The 22,830-nt window shown below is 37.7% G+C and overlaps 1 protein-coding gene across 3 annotated transcripts in view; it reads right to left on the reverse strand.

The window, feature by feature from the left end:
- Positions 1–22,830, reverse strand: part of LOC146002563 (putative ATPase N2B) — a 68,521-nt gene that overhangs the window by 9,136 nt on the left and 36,555 nt on the right. For all 3 annotated transcript variants that reach the window (XM_083140493.1, XM_083140494.1, XM_083140496.1), the window contains exons 2-4: positions 8,865–9,433; positions 4,356–4,597; positions 1,275–1,446 (exon numbers count right to left, since the gene is read on the reverse strand). In XM_083140493.1, the coding sequence (XP_082996619.1) occupies positions 1,275–1,446; positions 4,356–4,597; positions 8,865–9,431 (981 nt within the window). In that variant the 5' untranslated portion in view covers positions 9,432–9,433. The remainder of the gene's footprint in view (positions 1–1,274; positions 1,447–4,355; positions 4,598–8,864; positions 9,434–22,830) is intronic.

The raw sequence follows: 22,830 nt of genomic DNA on the forward strand, positions 1-22,830 counted from the left end.
GATACAAGGATGAACCAATCTTATTTATGAGCCGCAGTAGCTGTCGTTAGGGCATCTGACTACCATGTGAGAGACCCAGGTTTGATCCCAGTGGGGAAGAACCGGGATTTTTTCCACCTGTTGAAAGGGCTCCGGCACCCAACCAGCATCGTATAAAATGCATACCTGGAGATAGCTCTGAGGGGTAAAGGCAGTCAGAGGCATGGTGCTGATCACATCACCCCACCTTCGGCTGTGATCAAGAAAATGTGGGGCCCTAACTCCACACCCCCCTATACGCCTTGTTACGATTTTAATCTTATGTGAAATGTTGAGAAATGTAACACTGTTGTATTACGCATTCGCCAATCAGCGCTTAGATGAAAGAAGCGTTTAACCTGTATATAACCACATGCATCAACTGATAACTTTAATTTTTATTTTTTCTGAAGCAAGATAAAAGAAAGAAATGAGTTATAACTCAACTTTTAAAAATTGTATAATGATCAATGAGCGTATGTATAAAAAACTTAAAAGGATGAAACTGTATTATGATATCAAAATTATGTAATCACCAGGGGGTTGGAGAGTTAACCCTTAGGTATAGAAGCTCAAATTTTGGATAATATTGGAGCACTTCCTGTGTTTAATAGGAAGGAGACGCCTGTGTGGAACAGGCTATAGGGACAGCACTTCCTGTGTTTAATAGGAAGGAGACGCCTGTGTGGAACAGGCTATAGGGACAGCACTTCCTGTGTTTAATAGGAAGGAGACGCCTGTGTGGAACAGGTTTTAGCTTTGCACTTCCTGTGTTTAATAGGAAGGGGACCGCCTGTGTGAAACAAAAATTTGATAGACTTTCTAAATTCTATAACATGAAATTTTAGTATTTTCTAAATTTCTTATCAAAAATTTAGGTTTACTCCCCATTCTCACCAAACAATTAACTCTAATAAATTTTGGCAATAAACAGTCAAACCCATACAATGGTGTCAAGTGTTTCCATGATCCAGAGATGGCTTCAGTGTAGGTCTAAAGAGTCCTAAAACCCCGACAGAAAGAGCATAGGGTAACAACTGTAAGAAGGAACGTAACAGCCTTCATGGTGTTGTGCAAAGCATAGGGAAATACCTATTTTATCATCCCAGCCCTAAGAATTTGAAAAATACATTCATCAACATTGTTCCTGCTGTAATCATTCTCAAAGTGCACTACCCTCAACTTTCAAAAAATTGATTAGTACACAAATAATAACTGTGCAAATAAATTTTCTAATGTATGAATGTAGCACTCACCCTTTCACATAATTCATGGAAAGTACAATCAGCAACTTGGCCACATGTTTTGTTGAAGGTAACATTTCTGCCTCTAACATTCAAAATCCTGGGTCTCACAATATCGTTTTCTTTCGCACACAGGAACTTGAAGATGATGTCCACTTGCTCGTCAACTGACCCTTCTGATTTACTGAAAAAATAAAATTAAAAAAAAAAACATGTAAGCTTAATTCACAGGACAATTCGAACTGGAAGATTACACCATTCTTTTTTTTAACATTCTAAGAAAATTCTACTCAGCTGATATGACTACTGTACCAAATTTCATTGCTAAAAGAATTACTACTTTATGCTAGAGTAGAATTTACTACATTTAACTTCACAAATGAATAGAAAATGTAGCCTCAAATGGCAATTTAAAACGCATGAGAAAATGGAAATACAAATGAATAAAAACAATGTAATAAGTTGATAAAATATTAGAGAAAACTGATATGAAAATTTTGCCAATTGTAATAAAGTCCAGGGTGAAAAGAGTAGATGAAGAGATAGTGTGTAGGTTGCAGAGCACATGCAAGACTAACCAGAGTTGTGTTAAGATACCAGTAGGAAGAACAGATTGGTTGAGCGTCAACAACAGGGGTGCACTTTCCCCACTGTTCTTCATAATCGCAATGTACGTAATGAATGGAGAGGTAGGGAATGAGATGGGAAAGCAGAGTACAGAAACAACTTGATAGTTGGAACAAGGAAATCCAGAGTCTGAATGAAATTCAGCACAGGAAAGAGAGCCAGAAATGCACCAAGAATAAAGTTGAGAGAAAAGACTTTAGGGCAGTGGAGGGGTATAGTTTTGTTTTGGGTCAACCTGTAATATCTGGGAAGCATAATCAAACGAAGTGAAAGGATAGATGAGGACAGCTGGGAAGTGGATTCCATGCAAGTGGCAGAAGATTGCTATAGAACAGGGGTGTGCCTATGAAGTGTAAGAAAAGTAATATATAGTGTGTTTCAAATAGAATGACTCAATTTGAAAACTTTGTATTTGTGCAACCACACACCACCAGTAAATGAAACTTGCACTACTTGAACCACCGTGGCCTAGAGTTTTAAATTACTGCTGTTAAATACCACCAGTAGCACCCAAATAGGTGCTAACCTTAGTCATTCACAAGATGGTGTCTATGCAACAGAAGGTGTTTTGTGCTCTCCAATTCAGCAAGACATTACACCCTGTGACTTCTCCAATTCAGCAAGACATTACACCCTGTGACTTTTTCTTGTGGGGATACCTAAAGCAACGTGTTTTTAGTTCCGCCATGAGCTCAAGGATAGAATCACGGCTGCAGTAAATTCTGTGGAAGAAGAAGATACTCTCAGACACATTTGTACTGAATTCAGCTCTCGTGTTGATGTTATTCGTGCATCAGGTGGAGGGCACATAGAGCATTTATAATACGGTGAGTCAAACTTGAGGACTTACTTAATACTTTGTAATTTGTTGGGTACCAGCAACACATTTTCATTATTAAATATAATTATTTAAAATCGGGACATTCTTTTTAAAACACACTGTATAACACACTCTAAGTGCCTAAATCATGTATGGAGCAGACTTGAACAATGAAAGAGAGGCAGAAGTATGATGCAAGTAGTGGAGATGAATTCTCAAAAAAAAAAAAGAAAAAAAAAGTCAAGAGTGTGTGTGGGGGGGGGTTAAGTTGCAGGAAAGTATACATCAAGAACGGATAATGGTTCAGATATACGAAAAGGATGTGGTAAGAAAGACTGCCACTGAAAGCACACACTACACAAGGAGAGGAAAAGAGGCCAAAGTGGAAGATAAGATAAGAATATGGAGAATCTTAACATCTATGTCAACTGAGCTGGAGACTGGAAATGATGAAGGGTGACTATGATTAACAACAATTTCTCTAAGATATTATGCAAACATGAAACGTCCAATTATATTTGTAGGCCTATATTTTGGCAAAAGATTGTCTGCTAGAGCATATTTCAATTTAGCCATTTTTGCAGAGTTGTAGAGTTAGTTCACTTATCCTTAAAAATCTAAGCTATTCACAAATTTATTCTTGGCTCCACAATAGCAAAGGGATCTCAAGAGTTCAATTCCCAGTAGAGCCACAATGCACACAGTTTCTGAACCTACTTTGAACTGTAGCTTCAATCAGCTAAATAGGCAATTTTAGACACAACAGAATTTACATACGATGATCCTGAAACGAACTCCTGTAACAAAAGCCTACGAATCTGTTCATGGGAACAAAATAGAATTTTAGTGCAAATCCTGACTCCATTGATAAATTTTTGTTGAATGACATAGTTAAACTCAAGAGTAGTGGCATAATTACTTTGTTTTCTGAATAAAGATTTTACACTTTTCATCTACGAGGGACAGGCAAATGAAAACCTTAATTTGTTTTATGTTGGTTTTTTTACTACATTTCTACATGTAGGGTTGCAGAAGTTTGCTGCATTTTAGCATAGACCCATTACTGATCCACATATATTTTCAAGTCTGAGTTAGTGCCTGTATATCTCAAGAAAAAAAATATTTGGAGTCTATGTGCAGTGACTTATGGGCCACCGCGAAGGTCTTTCCACCCATCTGCATGCGGACTGAGGCCATTGTCGAACTTCCTCCTCTATTTGCTATTTGTAAATTTGCTGGCACGGTAAGCATGCATAGACATTGAATTTTCACATCCCGTAGAATGTCTGTAAGTTTTAGGCTTCCAGAGGGCATGATGGTGCATGTGTATGCAGGAGGCGCCATCTTTACAAAAATGGAGTTGTGAAGCTCACTTGATCAGTGTTGCAGCCTTGAGGTTGTTTTGTAAATAACAGTCGATACTTTATACAAATTTGATCTCATTACAGTCTGTCGGGCTTTTAAGGTTTTCGTTTGACTCTCCCTCATATGAATAATAATTTATATTTGTTCTGATGTATGTTTCAGAGATACCAAACAAGGTGGTTATCACAATTGTGGTGACATATTCTGCAAACTATTAAAAAAAACTCCACTTTCAAATTTCTCAACACAAAAATTACAAAACTGTCAACATGATTACTTACACAAAATAGGTTTTCTCCTTCCCAGGAAGTGTCTTCAGTCGATAGTCTATTCCTGAATCCAGTGGTACCACCTCACAGTGATCTTTCAATACTTGTATAAAGGGGAAAAAATTTGATCTCTGTAGTCCATTTTTGTACAGGTCATCTGGAGATCTGTTACTTGTTGCCACAACAACAACTCCATTACTGAAGAGCTCGGTGAAGAGTCGCTTCAAAATCATGGCATCACCAATGTCCGTAACCTGTTCAAAAGGAATGAGGATATGGTGAACTAAGAGCCTCATCATATAAATCTATATTTACATGTAGAACATGAAAACACATTCAAAAAGATGGAGCATAAATTTGAGTTGAAAAATTGAAAAACAAATTACACTTTTATTGAGGTACTTCAATAACTCGTCCACTGAGAATGAAAATGTTATATCCCTAAATTGTACCTCTGTCACTTGTGGACGCTGCTTAGCAATAGTAGTGATCTTCGATTCTTACTTTTGTTGATAACAGACAAAAATTTTGAATAATAGTGGAATCAAAGTAGTGGGTTGATTTACCAACATATGAATTATTTATTTTAGTTTTCTAGCAAATGACAAATTTATAATGAAATTTTTTCATCTCCATCTCGTTTCCAGAATATCTGGTAGATAGAACACTGGTACTCTGAAATCAAAGCTAGTGTTGCGTGCAATTGTTCTAGCTCAAATTTCAATTATTAATTACAGCATAAATAAATAACCAAACTTCTTTTTTAGAGGCTTCACTATTTCAGCCCTTGCAATGATACACACTTTCATCACAATCGTTAAACTTTAAAGGGTTCTCCAGAAAAATGAAAAATTTGACATAGAACATTTACAATCTCAGTGGACGAACTGTGCACGAAATGATTTAATTAATTTAAGAGAATATTTGCTGTTTACTATCTGCAAAAGAAATCATATTTCATATGCATCACAAGAAGACCAATAGCAAGATAAATAGAGATTTGGGGGTTTTAAAATTATCCAGAAAAAGTGATAAAAATTCATCATAACAATAACTAAAACTTCAAGAACAACTCCCACTAAAGTTAGCATCCAACGAGAGCTATAAGCCACTCACAGTTAATCTCTGAATAAACATCATGTGTTACCATAGACATAACTGCCGTGGCAGAGTGGTTAGCACATCACACTACAATGCTAGGGGTCACGGGTTCAAATCCTGAACTAGGCATGGATGTTTGCGAGTTTGTTTCATCATATCATCACTCATCCCATCTTCGAAATTAGCCAAAAGTGGCACAAGAAGCAAAGTAAAATAAAGCAAGTCAATCATCGACGTAACTAGAGGAGAGCCAATGGAATCGGGAACCCCTCTGGAAATTTGCATTTAGCATTGGAATCTCTCATTTTACATATACATAAATAATTTGTTCATAACGATCAATCAACTTGGATCAGACTCCTGCAAATTAACTCCTAGTTAGGGAAATGATTTATGCCTTAACTTTTATCTTGATATCTCACTGGCAGCCTAAAATTGCCCAGTGAAGACATGCACAATGACTGGATTTAAAAGTGAAAGTGTGTGATTCACCATAAGGGAAATGTAACATATTCACAATTCTGCAAATTGTTCTATGTAGATGATCATTTAATTCATATTGTATGGATTTAGACTTAACTACTGTTACAGTTTTCCTCCGACTTTTGAAAACTTTTTCTACCTGTGTGTTCAGGGATCCAATCTGTTTAATTACGTGTTGAATCCCTGAGGATGGAAACAGAAAAAGTCTCAGAAATGTTGGAATGAAAATACAAAAGTAGTTAAAAGTCGAATTCTATACAGCTGGATTATATACATAACCCACTGAACCATATTACTGTGCATCATGGTTACTCATAAGTAAATTTCAACAAAAAATAATTATTCTTAAAACCACACAAAACACATAAACAGCCCCACAAGAAACGCTTTAAAGGTTTTTTCCAAGCTTTCAACTCCATCTCGAAGTCATCGTCAGGGCTGGTCGAGAGGTGGCAAAGAAAAGACAGTCAAGGTTTCGATAACGCTACTTGCTGTGTCTGCCGGAAGATTTTGTTGTGCTCTTGCAGTGTTGGTAAGTTCCTGGTTGTTCCGATTGATGGCTGAGGAGGATGTATTTTTTCAGTTTGACTGTGTTACACCATAATAAATAAAGATTCCCACATACTTTGCCATTGAGATTATTTGTATTTTTAATCATGTGTACCCCTTTACGTTTCATTATATTTTTCCTTTAGCCAAAAGGAAACACACTCCTGTGGTAATTGGTGGTTGGTTTCTATGACATGTTTGGCCTACCCAGAAGAACTTTCTTTACTACAGGCGTCCGGCAGACACAGCAAATAGCATCATCGGAACCTCGACTGTGTCTGCTTCGCTGCCTGTATGAAAGACTCCAAGATGGAGTCCAAAGCTTGGGTAAACTTTTAAAGTGTTTCATATCGTGCTGTTTACGTTTTGTGTGGTCTTTAGCAAAAATGTTGCCAGCAAATGACGAAAGAAGATTTTTTTAAAACAAATTACTTTGCATTTAGAATATCACATATCTCTAACACATTTTTCAACCAGTATTTGAATAATGTAGTAGTGAGTCTGCATAGTAGCTCTCAGGGTCTCATTATCCATGTTACAAAAACTTGAATATCAAGTACATTATTTCCCACTTCAATTACCTTTCAATTTCTAGTTAGTTGAGAGCAATCATAATTTACCAGTTTTTATACACTGCACTAAAATGCATACAGGAAACATCAGATCAGTATAAATACTGATACCTTTAAATTCCAAATAATATTATAATGTATAATTTATATAATAACTTGGCACACACATGAGAAATACTACATACAAATTTAAGCAATGAATGTTTGGTTAGGACATGAATCCAGGCCTCTGGCATATGGTGCCAACTGAGCTACCAAGACAGCCTGGTTTTGTCTAATTTTGCCTTTCCTATTTTACCTGTACAAAGATAGTGCTGGTTCAGTAGCTCAGTTGGTTGAGCAATGACATGGTATGCCAGACACACAGGGTTGAGTCTTTGTTGAGCCTTCATTTTTTGCTTAAATTTATGTTATGTGAACAGAATACCTAATCTTACTAAATAATTGTAAGGTAAGGGCAAGAATTAAACATAAAAACAAAAATGAAACAGCAGAACTTTACAGGTTAATTATTCAAACATTGCCAAATTACTGGCAACATTACCAATAAATCAACTGACACTATTATTTCCTTTATGAAAAGTTATCAAAAAATTAAGTAAAATTCTTCCTCAGAATATTAAATGAAACTTATTTTTAACAACTATGATAGAACCATAATAAACAATAACAGGCTTTTGGACAAGTCATAACAATATGTTCTTATTAATGTAAGTATCCAAAAATATCTAAATGTGCTTGGTGAATAAGGTGTCCAGTGACTTTGTAATGAAAAATGGACTTATTTATGATAAGCAAAAACCTACAAAATTCTAACTGTGCCAATTAGCATTTGGTTTTCTTCACAATATTTGCCATGTTAAGAAATAATAATAACAAATAAGTTGTTCAATGTAAAATTCCATACCTGTCTAGAAAGATACAAGGACAGGGTGGCTACTCTAGGACCATGATAAAATTCAAGCATAATTCCCGGTTTTCAAGGCAAACTTTCCAAAAATTCAAGCAGATATATTCTCTATTTCACCCTTACGTATTACCGCCTCTCAACATCCACACACAAATATCTTAATAATATAAAGGGCCTATGTGATTCCAACATCCAAAAATTATAATTCACTTAAACGGTATACGTAATATAATTAAAATATTTAATTTAAAGTGCTGAGTTTCTATTTACAATCAGAGGCGCAACCATGAATTTTTGTCTGAGCGGACAGGGAGAAAGTGCCAGGATAAACGTACTAATACTAATAATTATTATTATTATATTATTATTATTGATTTATTTTATTTTACTTCGCTTCTTGTGCCATGTTTGGCTAATTTGCGAAGATGGGGATGAGAGATATGATGAAATTGATGAATGGACAGTCACAAACATCCATGCCCAGGCCAGGATTCGAACCTGCCGGGACCAACATTGTTGTTATTATTATTAGTAGTAGTAGTATCAAAGACGTTATTATCCTCGTAAATTATGCAAAAAGGGGGTAGAAGTTGGTGCTAAAGCATTTATGGCTAATCTGGACTGGACCTACAGTTTTAAAGTGGGATCCAAACCACTATGTGCCTCCACCTGGTATCGAACCCGGGAAGAAAGTGTTGCATCGGTAAAAATAAATTTTGTGTTTAAGTCTGTTTTGCATTTTGCAGTTTATTTCGCATCATTTCGTGACAAAACAAGGTAGGAAAATGCACCTCAGGAACATGAAAAATGAACACTATAGCATGTTATTTCACATTTCGTGTTTTTGTCAAACAATAAATATGCATGCCTGCCTCTAGAAATTGCATAAAAATTTTATCTACAAACCTGAAATTCATCGAAACACAACAACCATGCATCCTGAGTAATTGAGGCAGCCACTGGAGGTATCGGATCGTATGGCTGTGGCTTAGTAGTATTCCGTTTCGTCTTCACCATATGTTTCTTAACTTCATGAATTCGAGCATGAACGTCCAACATAAAAGAATTGAAATGCACTCTTCTTTTCCTGTTAATTTCGCAACAGTCATAAAACAGGTCCATCAACATTGTTTTACCCCCTCCAACAGCACCATATAAGTAGAGTCCTTTAGGCATATTCCCCGTGTTGCCTGTCCCAAGAAGCTTCTGAAAGAAACCCTTCGTTGGAGGCACATACTCTTGGATGTCATCATACACTCTTTGGAGTTTATCTGCGACATGGTTCTGATATTCATCAGCTATCAAATCGCCAGTGTTAATCTTGTGTTGGAGAGCATCTATGGGACGAAGGGCGAGTGTTGACCTGCAGCGCTTAGATGCTCCCCATAGAACTGGACGGGCAACAAACAGCAATTTACCCAACTTCTTATCCGTGAGTTGGACAACGAACCGAGGCACAGTTGGCATACTCATACCTACAAAAACAAAAATTATGGCTCAATGAAAACAAATATCTCAAATTATATTAGAAATCTAACTTTTTTCTAATCACACATCCATCAAAGTAATTTCACATTCTTATTGAACTGAATTAACACATTCTCTGCCACATCGGTTATAATGACCAAAACTGACATACACCAATCAAGCCACATTGGTCATTATGACCGAAACATGTGGCTTGTACTTTGTTTTCCTAGCATGCCGTAAGTCACGAGTATAATAATGATGTGCATAAGGCATGACCGACAAGGCGTCGAGAGTCGAGTGCACAGAAAAGTGTTTTGGCTGTTCAATTTTTTTACAGGAAAAAAATGCGAAATTTGCGAAATAACCACTTTGGAGCAGGAGGAAGGAATTGGTTAAACCACCCTGGAAAGGTGTTAATTACATGATGAAGTTCATGTACTGTAGTACGTAATGACATTTACAAACAATGACAAAAGCATACAGAGTGGTGTAGAAACTTGTTACAGTAACATATATGTTTACAGTTGGATACTGCATGTTTTTATATCATCAGTTCCTAACCTTTAGTCCTCAGACCCCAAGGTGCCCTCCGAGAAGATCCGAAAAAGCATGAAGAAATGTTACAAGCTTTTGTCATGAAAGTTCTAGGAAAATACATTGTCAACTGTTAAATATACTTATTAAAACATTAATTATATTCCACACCTTGCTCGATGTAAAAAGGTGACAAAATTTTAAAAGAGGTTGTTTCTAATGCAAACTTCTCAATAGTGCAGTTGGAAAGCAAGAAAAAATGGAAGAATATTTCACTTCTGGCGGTGAACGTGCCCTATGGGGGTGTAGACACTACATTAATTCCCGAACCTAAAATGCCCCAGACCCCAAGTTTTTAAGTCCTCGTTTGTCTGTAATGGCATCTTCAAAATGGCGGTCATGACGAAGATTCTAAACCTGAAACCTGTTAGTTTCTTGCAGTTGTTTATCATTCATGACATCTTATTTTCACCTAATTTGGAGTTTATAACTGGATTATGATAATCAGAAATTCAAAAGACCCACTTTATCAAATAATATTAGATATGGTGGTCAATATGGCTGCGAAAAGTCTAAAAATAACCCTTTCAGCTACAGGGTGTTTCAAAAGCCTTGACACCATAGGACAACTGCGTTTTTAGTGCAGATGGCGAAAAATGGAAAGAGGGGAAAGTTGTTGGAAATATGAGGTTTTCAATATAAAATGCTTGAATTTTCAACGAAGTATGCACCGTTGAGGCTGTTCGCTGGTACGAGCTTCAATGAGAACTGACATTGCCTTGTTGCCACAATCTTCGTCCTTAAGGAGGCATTTACATTATCACAACACCGTACCGTACTCGATAAACTGAGAATGATGACACAAAATTAGAGGAAAAGTAAGAAGTTTGTGTGTGTGTGTGTGTGTGTGTGTGTCTGTACAGAAACGCACACGTATGCACAGCACATAATTACAAAACCTGTAATTGTGGCCAATGTTATCTGAAATAGAGGTTTTTCATTAGGTCATAGTGATAAGAACAAAGGATAACATTCCGAAATGAAAGGAGTCTTAATTTTTCTCTTCTAATCAGGTTAGATCACAACTAAAACATATTTGCGCTCAGACAACATCTTCTGTTGGCACAAACTGGAGATACCAACAATAATGATGGTTAAGAGGGTAACGGTTCATGCAGACTTTGCCTTCGGTGCCCTAGGTTTGCCGTATCAAGTAAGTTGTGTGTCTCAATGAATAAGGAAAGACATCTGGTACCGTTCATCAAAAGGAAGGGAGCAGTGGAGTGGACCAAAACCAGCAGGGGAAAAAAATATTAAAAATGTAATGATTCGTGTGTTACGGGTTGCAATCTTCCGTCATCATGCTGCTTCTCCTACAGACACCTCTGGCACACATCCAAAGGGCCAGTGGCATGCACGGAGAGCATCGATACATATCAAATCTTTAGTCCCATTTTTGGAGATACTCTGGACAACTGGGGACCTTAACCTCTGCTGATTACACTATCTTTCCTTGTCCTAACACCTCGCTTCACTGAACTTCCTTCAATGAGGTGTCCTCTACCTTCACTGTCCAGTGTCCTATATTACTGCTACAAAAAATTAGAATTGTCATAACTTGTATAATTGTAATAAAATACCTTGTAATTTTGAATAAATATTTAAGGCACTTCAGGACTTCGAATATTGAGCCAGTCCTACAGGGTCTGTGGTAAGTGAGAAGTTAAGAAGTGTTGCTTTATTTTATTCAAATAGTAAAGGTACGATTGATTCCTTAAATAAAGAAGGTTGATCTGTCTACATGTGTCCGATTTTGACATCTCACCTACTTTAGGAAAAACCACGGGACAACCAGCGGTTGCCCTCGATGTGAGCACCATGGGTTCTGGCAATAGCCCTGCACCGTAACTTCCATTGTAGGAGGCTCCGTTGAAGTACAGGAACGGGAATCTTGAGCCACTCCTCCTGGCAGGCTTTCCAGAGGCCACGGACAGTGGTGACACGACGAGATGCAAGTACTCTTTTCAATAGGCCAAACCTGCAAAAATCCATGGGCCTGGCATCAGGTGACTTCACTGGTATGTCCTGGAAGGGAATAGCATGGATGCTGGTGTCTGCCGCCATTTGTTGCAGAAATCTCTGTGCAGAACAAGATGTATGTGATGAGGCCTTATCCATATGCACATGGACCTGATTTATTGCATTTCCATACAAACAGGGCAGATCGTCTGTGTAAATTGGTGTGAGGATATGTTGCTGATAAAATGCAGAGTTGATTTTGCAGTTTTTAGGCACCTGTCGAATCGTTAACTTGCCTTCATAGCAGTATCCCACGACAACCAGAAATCCCTTCGCGAAACTTGCTTTGCACTGACGGATGAAGTCAGGATGGGTTTTTGCATCTCGTGGGGTGTACGTTACGGCTTGAATTTTGCCACAATCGGATAGATAAATCCATGCTTCATTGAGTGTGGCAACAAACTTCCACTTTTCCCTGGATAGATGGCGTTCGTAGAGGTGCCTGCAGTGAGTCTTTCTCTCCCTCCGATGGACAGCAGTGAGGAAGTGTCCACGACTTTAAACACAATCTGGAGCTTTAATTTGTCACGTAGGTTGCGGGCCACATGCACTCGTCTTGCCATCACACGTTGCGTAGGAGGGTTTTTCTGTAGGGCCATTCAGCACAATTTCCGAGCTACAGGTAGAGTCACCGCAGTACACAGTCGCTTTCTACTCCCCTTTGTGGGTGAACGAAGTGCTGAAATGTCGTGGTGTTAATGTTGATTATGTTCTTGATGGTCGTTAACCCCAATGCACATCCATTTTCCCCGCACTGTTTTTGAATCTGTGTCACGGAAAACTTGACGTGGAAAAGTGCTACGACGTAGCCTTCCCAAAACCTGTTCACGTTAGGAGCCATGATGCACACACCACATACACGCAAACTTGGCGCAATACTAGAGGACTTTGGCTTTCACCTGCTGTTTGAATCTGCTAATTCTTAATCATTCACAAAGTAACATGCTCCTGGACAAAACAATCATTTTGTAAAGTACATGTCTACTTTGAACATAATTTATAAAATGTAGTCAAGGTATCTCAATGCTGTTACATACATCACTACTTTGTCCAGAATTGCAAAGTTACATACAGAAAAATGGAATATACAAATACTATAAAACTTAAGTTTAACTTATGCCTCATTATCAATGGAAGAAAAACAAAATTCAAGGATTTTGCACAGATAATGAATTAATATAATCCAGGAAATTAGATAAATGCGGAGGCATTACATAAGGAGGTTCAAGGCAAGATGAGACACAATAAAACTAGACAGTGACCTTGAATAACATCTGGGTGAGTGATCTTTCATATTTTTCTCTTTCATATCGCTAAAATTTCCGATGAACTTTGAGTTAGAAATAGATAAATTATTAGCTTCAGATTGCCAAGACTTTCTTATTTAACAGCAATGTGACAACATTCCAGGCTTCCTTATTCTGCAAATATGCATTATCACGCTTAGCAAATATAAACCTTTCTTCCATGTAATACATTCTGGAATCTAGACCTCCTAACTAACTCTCCAGCCTTCTTAAACCAGAAGGTTTGTGGCTGCAGCAACACAAGCCTTCCATGTGTTCCTATCCTGGGCAAGACCAATACAATCTTTCCAATGATTAACACTGTCCTTTCATGAACATTTTTTATATTTAAATGTGTGGAAATAATTTTAAAATGCTCATTTTACAAAACAATGGTACATTGGACCGCTCACTCTTAGTTATGCAAGAGTTATCAACTTACAACAATACTACAGAGGTCTTTGACATCAAGATGGCTCCGTTCAATTCAATTACTGACAATTAGTAATAATGGTACTTTTATTTCCTTCTGTATGCGGTGCTGAATTTAAGTTAAAGTTCTGTTCTATTGTATAGTAAGTAAGTTGCTTACTGTATAACCAGTTGGTACTTGGGTGCCTAACTGTTCAGTCTGCACTTTTTAAAAAATCGAGTGAAATGACTGGAAATAAATACCCCCAAAGTGTGTGTGATTCTCAAGACTGAATTTTCTAAATTATCATGTGCCCAGTTTCATAAATTGGCGTACGGATGTGACGATCCACTTGCCCAGTGGCTTGTTCACTGCAGTTAATCAACCAAAGGTTATCCCTTTAATCAAATTACCATTCTTCTCATCATCACAATTAGTCATGAGTGGCAGAAAAACGATGTGAAATCAAAGCTAAGCACCATTTGTAAACTTTACTCTGTGTAGGCTAAGGGTGCATACCCAGGGAGTGAAATGGTCAATATTTTGCTCCGTTAGGATTTATAGAGCTGTCCTGTCATTGCTCTATGAGCATCCCACAATTGACAAAGGTGGGGTATGGTTGGTGACTACTATGTGGTCCTCCCAGCTAGATCCGAGCGATCCGCTGACCAACAACAGGTGCGGTCCTCCATTCATATTAGGGGTTACGCATAGAGCTGAAAGCTCTGAACTGTAAAAAAGTAAACTAATGTCAAGGAACAGCAACATAATGCCATGGATTTCCCCCAAAGAAAAATATTCCGGAGGAAAAATAGTCCCATGTGGGGACTACTTTGGGAGGTCCCTGGACTAAGGAATCTGGACCTACAGCCAGCATAATCCTCTGTGAGGTTGGTGTTGTGTGTGATTGCCCTCTCATAACCTTTAATCAAATCACCATTCTTCTCACCATCACAATTAGCCATGAGTGGCATAAAAACTATGTGAAATCAAATCAAACAAAGCTATGCACCATTTGTAAACTTTACTCTGTGTAGGTTAATGGTATGTATCCAGGGAGTATAAACCTCAAAAGTTTTAAATGGTAAAGAGAGTTGAATGACACCTCATTTGATATGTCTTTTAATTTTGTACAACTCTTGTAGGAAATAGAGTGCTGCAATAAGCAGTTTTCGCTTGAGTGCCAAATGGTTTGCACAGACGATGCTAGATAGTGTACGGAATTGAGAGCCCCTTCGCTCGAGTTAATAATGCTCGAATAGGCAAAACGGCCCTCAAATATGGATTGTGAAGTGAAAGATGCCACCAATTGAAACTTAAGTGAACATAGTCATTATCTCCATGTTAAAATATAGTTTAGTCTATTTTACCAATACAGTAATATGTGAAAATGAAATTGATGAAATGTGGGCTGAAACTGCTAAGACTGATATTTTATATATGTGATTATTGTCACATTAAAATAATATGCGCTTGAGAGTGGAAGACTTGAATGAGCGAGTGAAAGTGGTCCCATGTAGTTCTCTAGTATGATGTTTGTTTGTTTCTTTTTTTTTTTTTTAATGGGTACAGTGCTGGAATAAGGTTCCAAAAAGACTGAATGAATCTCAAAACCTTTTGAAAGCCAATATTTTCAAAATGGGAACAAAACAGGTATGAGTATACAGAAACGTATTGAGCAAGAAGAGGGGAATTTTGAAAATTTGTGGTCACCCCCCTCAGATGGATGCCAAGAGGGGAGGGGTCCTCAAAAATCTTAAGTTAGAAAGGATGGTGTGCAATGCCTTGGGTGGTAGGTCTTTTAATTTGAAGCAAATTTAATAAGAAACATATTCTGATTACAATGCAGCATGATGAAGTCAGTGGGTATTAATAAGATAGCTTTAAAAACTTCCTGGATAATTTTTAAAATTATGTCCAATAAATTTATTGCAGTCATTAATTTAATAACTTCATACAACAAACAAAAAAATTAAGGTTTTAAATAATAAGAAATGAAGTAAAAGTTATTATCTACACTTCTGTGAAAATTACCTTTTTATGCAAAATTTAAATTTCGAAAATCCACAATAAAGAAGCAGCCTCACAAAAAATTGAAAATTTATGTTATAAAGTAAAATCAGAAAAAATCATTCAACTTCTAGTCAGGATTGCTGATAGGGAGGGTACCGAGAAAGATCTCAGTCTTATTTCAAAATTTGGACACAACTGAAATGTTGTTTAAAAATTCATTTAGAGCAGCGGCCTGTAAAACCAGGACTAGCCTAATACTTATTCTCTGAAAGTCCCATTCAAAACCAGGGTTGCTATGATTTTTTTATTATGAAATTCCATTACATTTCCAGCCCAAAAATTAAATTTTTCCAGACATGTTTATCATCATGATTTTTGCTTTTGAACCTTTAAATATATAATCCATTAATTATTATTATTAACATTCACTTTCACAACTTTTTTTTTTTTAACAAATTTCATTCTACACACACAAGAAAACACGTGAAAATTCGAAGAGTAAAATATAAAATTACAATCAGCATCAAATGTATTGGGCAGTGGCGTGCCCAGGGTTTTCGAAAAGGAGGGGTTATGTATACGTTTTCGCCATTTTTTCCTACCTTTGATGTTCTTTTTTTAGGAATACTGCACCAAAGGGGGGGGGGGGTTATAACCCCCACCAAAACCCCCTTGGGCACGCCACTGGCATTGGGTGCTAGGATCACGTGCATCTAGCCTTCAGCCTAAGGTAACAGAGGTACATTATTTCACCATTAACAGATCTCCACAATATAAAAACAGAAAAAGTTAATTTTTCCCTGACAAGCCAAATTATCTGACATTTCCCTGTTTTCCAGACGCGTAGCAATCCTGAAAACTTTACTAAATTGACTAGGCAGAATGAACTAATGATAATAAAAAGAATAACTTCTGTGTCTTTCATGAGATTTAAACACAGTCCCATAGCCAGGCAGGGGCTGAGCCCCCTCTGGCATCGTCATCAGTCCTCCCCCCCTCCTTGCATTGTCGATAGCACCCGGTCATTAGTTAAAACTATTGTATAATCTGTTTGTAGTGACAAGTGAAAATGTAGACAGCGAATATTATGTGGTCATAACCTGATGAAAGGACAAAAGTCCAGGAATTTTGAATAATTTCAATTCCAGTCCAGGAGAGAAAATCAGCAAGTATAAATGGGTCCTTGACCGTAAAGAACCTTTTTACCTGTAAAGAGGGTCCAAGTTCCATTTTGAAATGAACCAATACACAACATGGGCAGGCCCGTAGCCAGGCAGGGGCCAGTGGGGGCTGCGCACCCCCTGGCATCATCGTCAGCCCCCCTTGCATTGTCGTTAGCACCTGGTCATTAGGTAAAACTATTGTATAATCTGTTTGTAGTGACAAGTGAAAATGTAGACAGTGGATATTATGTGGTCATAACCTGATGAAAGGACAAATTCACAGAACGAAGATCAGCTATCACATTCCTTCATCTTGTCTATGATTGATTGAATTGGTGTTTTAAGTCCACTTTATGCACAGTAAGACTGGACCTACAGTTTAAAGTGGGATCCGAACCACTATGTGCCTCCACCGGGAATCGAACCCAGGACCCCTTGATTACAAGACGGCAACGCTACCATTCATCTTGTTTATGAAATGAAGTCTAAGAGAAGTACAGGATGTGTGCAAATGATTTATAGCAGTTTCATGATGTTACTGTACATGTATTATTGAACGTATCACGAAGTTAACTTTGTAGTTTTGTACAGAAACTGAAGAAGTTTTGTGATACATTACAAGTTATGGGAGTTTTCCGTTCTCCGTGGCACCAAGCATATTCATGACTTTCCGGAATTCAATGCTTTTTGTGCAACCTCAAAATTTAGAGTTTACGGTCGCTTCTTCTTCAGTGAACAACCAGTACAGAATACGGATATCTTGACATGTTAGAAAATTGGCTCATGCCACAGTTGGAGTCAGACCGTGAGAACTTTATCCACCAGTTAGATGGTGCTCCGCCCCAGTTCCATCACGATGTCCACAAAATCTTAACCACCAGAGTATCAAACCGATGGGTCGGTCGTTGTGGAAATGATGATGGACAACTGCTGTCATTGCCTCACGGTGACTTTTTTGTGTGTAGGGTTATGTGAAGGATCTAGTGTTTGTGCCTCCATTACCAAGTGATCTAGCAGAACTGCGGGCTCATATCATCAGTGCTTTTGTTTGAAACATACATGCTTCATCGTGTTTGGGAAGAACTTGATTATAAAGTTTATGTCTGCAGAATCACGAAGAGGAGGCATATCGAACACTTGTAATGTGTCACAAAACTTGTTTTGTTTCTCTACAAAACTGTAAAGTTACTTCACAATGTGTTCAATAATACACGTACAGTAACATCGTGAAACTGCTTTAATCATTTGTAGACACCCTGTATTTAGTAGGATGTATAGAGTTTAGAAAGTTCTTGCATAGCAGGGCCGTAGCCAGGCTGAGCTCCCCCTTGACATTAGGTAAAACTATTATGTATAATTTGTTTGCAGTGAAGAGTGAAAATGTAGACAGCAGATATTATTTTGCCCACAACTTGGTGAAGGATAAATTCACAGAACATAAACTTAATTTTCTTTATGAGCTAAAGTCGAAGTAGCGGCAAGTATTTAGAAAATTCTCTAGACTATAGAATGTTCTTTTACAGAGGAGCTTCTTTATCCATACAATTTGCTGCCCCTGTTGCAGTCTCCCGTTTAGACAGAAATCTGTGACTTTGACGTCATCATCCACATTCCTTCCATATCTGCATCAAAGGTAAACAGTTTCTAAGTTTTGGGAACGAAGGGAAGTTTTATTCCTTCAGCTGGGGGTGGAATCTCGGTAGACACTATGATTGAATATTGTGCATTTTTTTTGTATGATATAGATATCTTAACATCAAAAGTAGTGTGTAGTATGTAATAAGGGATGATGTCAATAGCAATTAACACTTCAAGAGATGTTTTAGAAGATACCTATATAAAAATGTACTATTTATGTGATATTTCTAAATTTTATATTAACTTAATGCCCCCCCCCTCCCACACACACACACAAATAATTTACCTTAATTTAACACTGTTAAACTTTTGAAAAATGACTTAGTTTATAAAGCCCCCCCTGATAACCCATGAGACACCCCCTGGAGATCAATTCTAGCTACGGGCCTGTTTAAACACAATACATATCCCAACATATTAACCATGATGTTAATCAATTTGTCTTCAACACTCAAGTAGAAGTAATGAAAACATTTACAAATGGGAATTAAAAATGAAGTTTCATATCTAAATATAGCACACAAAAACATGACAAAAAATACAAGACATTATCACAATCCACATGAATTTGTCATTTGCTTTTTAATGCTGGCATGCTCTTTGTTCAAGGCGACAAAGAAAACTTTTGTTTATCTTTCACGAGGACACTCGGAAGAATCCAAAAATACCACTTTATCAACAAAGATTAATAGTGGACAGATAAAAACGAAGGTTAATTCTATATGTACATTTTCTTATGGCTGGTCATTGCACAAAGCAAGTTTAAGTTATAAATAATGATCTACATAAGTTCCATGAATGACAATTCTTCTTCACAAACTTTCATATAATTAATGGTAAAATTGAACGTATTTCTTTGCTTAAAATGTACAAGAAAAATTAACATGTAGCCTCTCGGAATGAAAAACACAAATCTGAAAGCAGCGGGGTCATAAAATCTCGTAACTGCAACACACTCACATTTGTTTATTCCACATTAATAAAAAATCATAGTACTGCTTCCACATGCAGCAGAAACGTCTGGTCAATGTTTTGAAAAGTAATAATAACAATCTTGCAATACACTAGCCTCATCCTCTGTCTTAGATGTAATTAAACATGATTCATCATATAATAATAAAAATAATAAAGGTTTATTTCCTATTACTCAGCTTCAAAGTCAAGCATGCATGAATTCCATACCTTCCACTGCAACTAAATGCTACCACAAACTGGTGTGGCCAATCACAGCACAATAAAAATAACATGTGATGCACATAATCAATTATAACTGCTCTTTGACTTAATAATTACTCATAGTTCATCCACTTACTAGTGCACAACAAAGAAAAAGAATTCAATTACACCAACCTTGTTTAACAATTCAGTTCGACTTACTCCTGTACTAATATAGAATACGTGAAAAACTAATAATGTCGACACTAAAAAGTTTCTATGGTAAACTGAAAATGTAACAGCCAGTTTCCAACTTAAAACAGCATTCGAGGAAGTCCGTTACTGACCCCTGCTTTCAATTATCACGATAAGTTTGGCATTTGTTGACGATAAACAAACTGAGAATGATATGAAAAATGAATAACTCATAGCTTTATAGACACAATCTTGGGTCCTCTGCGAATGTCAAGGGCACAATGACCACATACGTCAGATTTAACCTTGAAGTTTGACTTGAGAGGCTACACAATTTGCTGCCACCTCATCAATGAAATAAAATGTTCCCTATGCACTACAAAAGGTTATGATAAGAATGACAAATAATTATTTGTGGTTATGATGATCATATTGTATTCATTACGTACATGGGATTTTCCGAAATACAAACATACTCTAACAATTAAAAACTTCATGATGGATGTGGTAAACGCGGTTTAAAAATACTTACGTGTAATTTCGCATTTCCGCATTGCACAATTTAATGTTTAAATTCTATTAATTTCGAAGATCCACTGTCCTCATTCACAAAAGGGTACGGCGTCTCCACTTCAGACCCTGTATCCCTTTTGTGAATGAAGACAGTGGATCTTCGAAATTAATAGGATTTAACCATTAAATTGTGCAACATGGAAGTGCAAAATTTCTAAATTTCAAGTAAATAATTAAAAACTTAGGTAAAATTCCGATCTCCCAGAAACGTATTTCTTCAAATTTACAGAAGAAAGTACTTACGGAACTGAGTTTCTGTAGACTTTAGGAAGTTCGTCGAAGTGTTTTCTCCCTTCGTTCAATTTATCCGGCCAGTAAATCATATATTTTTCGACGATAATGTATCTCCAATGCACAAAAGCTGTTGCCTCCATTACCTTCCACTACGTGAATCAAATGTTCCATCTGCTTCATGACGTACCCCCAGTCAGTGTTTCCAAACACGCGGTTTTGTAATTGTCAATAACAATTTTAACTATGTTCGCCTTACCTAAGCTAACCTAACCTAACCTTGCCGTGCATGGTTCGTGGGGTTATTGAATGGTTTTTGGGGCTATCTGTGCATGGTTCACGGTTATTGAATGGTTTTTGGGGCTATCTGTGCATGGTTCATGGTTATTGAATGGTTTTTGGGGCTATCCGTGCATGGCTCGTGGTTCATGGTGAGCGGATCGGTACATAGCACAATTGGCAAGAAGGAATCGAACCGCAACTCCTGCACAGATTGCTGTGGATCTTGCAAGTGCTTCAGACACCCACGTATCCCCGAAAACCATTCCACAATAACTGCATAGTGTCAGCTTATATGCTCTGAAGCCAGGGAGGTGTGTTCCATTATCTCCCACCCAACACAGTGCCAGATGATAGTGGTGTATGGAACATCGTGAGTGGAGTCAAATGGAGTGGTCAAAGGTGATGTTCTCACATGAGTCCCGGTTCAGTGAGACTAGCAATTCTGGACACCAGCTGGTGTGAAGAGAGCAGGGAACCTGATACCATCCACCAAACATCAGTGAATGTGACAGGTACGGTGGTCATGGCATTATGGTCTGGGCAGGTATCATGCATAATGCAAGAACACTGCATATCTTCACAGCAGGGTCGGTAACAGGAGACCGGTATGGTACCAAGATTGTGGAGGGATATGTTTATCTTTTCCATAGTGCATTAACTCCTGACTTTCTTTTCATGAACGACATCACCCACATTGCGGAGATACTGGAGAGGGAGGACAAAGCAAATGGCATGGCCTGCATATTCACCAGACCTGAATCTCATAGAACATGCCCTGGGATGCTCTCGGAAGACATGTTGCACATAGGAAACCCCCACCCCGGACTCTCCAGAAACTGAAAACTACATTAACGGAAGAATGGGACAATATACAGACATAAATCCTGAACAGCCTCGTGGAGAGTATGCCTCACAGATGCACATTGTGCGTTGCTGTCCATGGTGGTCATACAGTGCTGTCTTAGATACGGACTGCTGCTGTCCGTATCCAAGACAACAGTAAAGAAATGGCTGCTCGCAAACAAAGAATCATATACAGGTATGCAAAATGGAAAATCGTTCTCCAGAAAATACAGTCAGTAATCACTAAACCTCTGGAGTAGGTGCTAATAGACATAAATAGAAATCGAAACATGTGAAAAGATGCGGGTAACACTTAACTAGTATACCGGAGATGGATTTCTTCAAATTTACAGGAGAAAGCACTTACGCAAATCATTTTCTGTAGCGTTGTTGATGTTCGGGAATGTAGTTTTGATCCATTTTAATGCGAATGCATGTGGTTTTCTACGAAAATCTATTTCCGACATGCTATTGCTGCTGCCGCCATTTGCTTTCTGCACGAGAGCACAATACGCGCTATTGCTGCTGCTACAACATGATGTGTCGAGGATGCGTCGTGAAGTTGTTGCCGGTTGTGGAAGATGCCGTGGAATTTGTAATTCCGATGTTGTCCGTATATGCTAAATTCAACGAAAGGAGTGCTAATGGAACCTAACCTAACAGGCCTAACCTAACCTAGTAGGCATACCTCGTCCCCGTGATGGTTCGTGGGGCTATCGTATGTAAGAAATAGACATTATTTTCATTAAAATTTCGGTAACCACCAAACGTCTCTAATTCCCTTATTTTCGTATTTTTCACATTGATACTCACATATTCTGCATTCGTAAGGATTCTTCTATTTCACGTTTCGTTTTTTGCAGGCAAATAGTCTCAATTTTCGAAATATCGAGTATTTTTATTTTGTTCGCTTTTGCTTGCGTTACACGCGATATGGCGGAGAAATCTTGACTAGCGTAGTCCATGATCAGTGGTTATGCAGTGTTGCGACCTTCTTC

The sequence above is a fragment of the Lepisma saccharinum genome, chromosome 18 (assembly GCF_977018435.1).
Source record: "Lepisma saccharinum chromosome 18, izLepSacc3.1, whole genome shotgun sequence".
Classification (NCBI taxonomy): domain Eukaryota; kingdom Metazoa; phylum Arthropoda; class Insecta; order Zygentoma; family Lepismatidae; genus Lepisma; species Lepisma saccharinum.